Genomic DNA, 3,280 nt, shown 5'->3' on the forward strand with positions numbered 1-3,280 from the left:
AAAGAGAGACAATAATCTAGTGAGATACAGTTGATGTCTGTGACCTTTTTTTTTTCTTTTGTTTTTTTTTTCCTGGTACCAGGAATTGAACTCATGACCTTGCGCTTGCCAGGCAGGCGCTGTGCTGCTGAGCTAAATCCCCAGCCCTGTCTGTGACTTTTTTATGTTATTTTATTTTACTTTAAAGAGTAAAAGAAGGATAACATAATAATAGGGGGGGCTTAACCAAATTACAGACAAAGTGGTAGGAAATTATCAATGCCCGTCTGTGACTTTTAACATGGGGAATTCGGACATAATCTCGCTCACAGCAGTTGCTAAAATCGCCCAGGATCTGGGTTTCTTGATCTCAACTCCAGGAATCACTCTGCTTAGTCCAAAAGGACAAAGAAAAATCTGAGATATCAATTTTAGTATCTCTCTTCTTCTGCAAAACACACACACACTCACAGAAAATATTTTTGGCTCTTACTCTCACCTACTTTTTTGTTTTGTTTTTTGAGACAGGGTCTTGAACTCACCAGTGATCTTCCTGCCTCAGCCTTCTGAGTGCTGGGATGACAGGCCTGTGCCACCCCCGCATCTACTTTTCTGAACTAGAATTAGCAACACATGGAATTTATAACTGTGTTCTCCCCCCAGAAAGACCTCAGTGAATCACAATGGGGGTTTCTCTCTAAACTCGTGTAAGAAGCATACAGCGAAAGCATCTCACCATCCCTGGTCACTCTTGAATTTGTAAGCAGCTGCAAGTATGTGGCACAGGGAGCCTCCGGCTTTGAAATCTAGGAAACATTTGATCTACAAAATCCAGACAGAGAAGAAGCATGTGAGGGTTACATTGTAAATTCTCTTATCACTTAGAAATCTTTTTACTAAAGCCCATGCTGAACTAATCTGCCTCTCAGAACTAAAATTCTTTAACTCTTTTGCCAGTTCATCATGTGGCCTGGGAGAGGAAACCAACATTCACAAAGTATCACCTTACGCAGACCACTTTACTGGGTTACTTCCTTTGCTACTGCAGAATTCCTACAAGGTGGGTATAGCAATCTCCGCGAGAGGCGAAGGAACCACACAACTGATAACCACTGCCCATGATCGTATAGCCATCAAGTGGCAAAGCCAGGATTTGAACGCAAACCTGTGCAAATCCAAATCTCACACCCTTTTATCCATAGGGAGAGATCCCAGGACTGAGCCCAGCTACTGTCGGATAACTTGTTGCAAAAAGTATTACAAGACAAAGGGAGTGGTACTATGGGGACTAGGCCAAACCTTCATGCCTTGACGGGCACTAGGGATGGTTAGAAATAAAGCACATCTCAAAAATTACAAAATTTACAAGTATTTTTAAAAATACAATTCTCTCTCCAGTTGGGAGGACTCATCCCCTTGCTTCTGCACTCACCGGCAATTTGGTGAGCGGTGCATTGCTGACATGCTTGCCAAAAACTTCTTCCTGAAACTGTAGCAACTGTACGACCAAGCTAGACAAGGACTTGTTGGTGGGAGGTTCAGCTTGTATATACTAGGGAAAAGAGAGAAAGGAAAGAAAAATAGACCCCACATTAGACATCTCTTTTATTTCTTCCCCAGGGGCTGTGGAAGCTTCTTGAGCAGAAAAAATAATTTCTTGGGGCTGGGGATTTAGCTCAGCAGCACAGCACCTGCAAGGTGCAAGGTTGTGAGTTTGATTCCCGGTATGGCGGGGGGGTGGTAGAAAGGAGGCCCCGGGAACCCCTAACCAGGAAGGTGAACTGTGCTGCCACCAGCCCAGGTCCCCAGAGTTGGGTGTCAGTGGTAAGGGACACTTCCTACTCTTCCTCAGTTACACCCTAAAATTGGAGTTGCAGGACCTTGATCTCCAGCCAACAGCACCAGGAACTGTAAAATTCTGAAGGTTTATGGAGTTCTGGCTGGGGAAGCAGCATGCCTCTGGAGGTCTAACGGAGACAACGGGGTATTTCTTGGGGGAACTGTGGAAGGCAATGATTCCCCCTCTAACACAGTCACAAAGAGAAGAGCAACGAAGCGGGGCTGGGGATTTAGCTCAGCCGCACAGCACCTGCTTGGCAAAAGCAAGGTCGTGAGTTCGATTCCTGCTACTGGAAAAAAAAAACAGAGAGAGGAGCAAGGAAGTGAAGTACGGCAAGCAGAGGCAGAGAGAACCTGTACATTTTGCTTCTCCCAGAACCGGGCCTGAAGAACAGCAAGATAACACGTAACCCTTCCCAGGAAGCTGCGTCTCCCACAAGCAACCCTGGGCCTCCCTAAGCATTTCCATATTATGCTCAGGTTCTAATTCAAACTGAACCAGGAGGCCAACTTTCTCTTTACCTTTTGACCCCTGTTTCCTCCACCCTGAGCACACTTCTCAGTGGGAGGTGTAAAGAGATCTGCGAAGGGAAAGGTAAACGACAAAGACCTAAGAACTTGAAAGCCGAACCAGGTCACAGGCTGTCAATCCCCCAGGGCCAGAGACTAAGCCCCTAGACTGATCCCCCTTCCCAGGTGGAAGGCTGGGAGCTGAGCCGGGCGCGGGGTACAGCACACCCAGCAGCTGTTTGTCAGAATTCCGACGCCCAGAGAGACCCTCGCGCAGGCCAAGAGCACACCCAGGGGTAGTGGGGAGCTCCCCGAAACGGCCCAACATACTTGACAGGCTGCTGAGCCGTGCAGGAAAAATTGGGGAGCTGAAGGGAAGCTAGGAAAGCGAATCCCGGGGTAGTGAGAAAGAAGAGAAGCAGGCCATCTCCAGATAAAACTAGGCCTAAAGACAAAGACACCAGGAAGAGATCTGGTAAAAAAAGACAGGTAAGGCTTCTTGAACCCTTTTGTTCGCTGCCTTACCTCCCGTTATAGGGGGGCGGGGGTGTCAGGAGCGAGAGACACAAAGCTGATCTCGTCTCCGGACCCCAAACCCAGCGCAACGCAAGCCGAGGTTACGGAGCGACTTCATTGTGAAGCTGAGGAGCGGCTTGGGAAGCGGCCGGCTGCGCTGGAGCTCGAGCTCCGTCCCCGTCCGCGTCCCCGTCCCCCGGGGAGGTTTCGCAGCCCTCCCGACGGGGCCAGGCTAAGCCTGGGGCACAGGTGACCGCGGGCTGGGGACCCTCTCCAGGCGGGTCGGCAGCCAACGGCCTGCGCTGGGGCTGCTCACCCTCCCGCTTTCCCCTCTCCGCACGCACACAAAGCACCGGGGAGGCCTCGGCCCTGCCGGTACCTGGCTCCGCGGGGCGCCCCCCGCGCATCCCGCCGCCCCGCGGCCTCTCCGCAGCCG

At 50.3% G+C, this 3,280-nt stretch overlaps 1 protein-coding gene and 1 long non-coding RNA gene across 9 annotated transcripts in view; one reads left to right on the forward strand and one right to left on the reverse strand.

Annotated features, from left to right (window-relative positions):
* Smarcc2 (SWI/SNF related, matrix associated, actin dependent regulator of chromatin, subfamily c, member 2) overlaps nucleotides 1–1,531 on the reverse strand; it is a gene marked incomplete at its 5' end in the record, with an annotated part of 22,337 nt that extends 20,806 nt beyond the window's left edge. For all 8 annotated transcript variants that reach the window (XM_013520815.1, XM_013520822.1, XM_013520816.1 and 5 more), the window contains 2 exon segments: nucleotides 716–801; nucleotides 1,412–1,531. In XM_013520815.1, coding sequence (XP_013376269.1) covers nucleotides 716–801; nucleotides 1,412–1,531 — 206 coding nt within the window.
* Nucleotides 1,532–2,853: 1,322 nt separating this feature from the next.
* LOC106149948 overlaps nucleotides 2,854–3,280 on the forward strand; it is a 10,493-nt gene continuing 10,066 nt past the window's right edge. Inside the window, exon 1 of the long non-coding RNA XR_001236438.1 lies at nucleotides 2,854–3,093. This is a non-coding gene — a long non-coding RNA (uncharacterized LOC106149948). The remainder of the gene's footprint in view (nucleotides 3,094–3,280) is intronic.

The sequence above is a fragment of the Chinchilla lanigera genome, unplaced genomic scaffold (assembly GCF_000276665.1).
Source record: "Chinchilla lanigera isolate Chin_1 unplaced genomic scaffold, ChiLan1.0 scaffold00057, whole genome shotgun sequence".
In the NCBI taxonomy this organism is placed as follows: domain Eukaryota; kingdom Metazoa; phylum Chordata; class Mammalia; order Rodentia; family Chinchillidae; genus Chinchilla; species Chinchilla lanigera.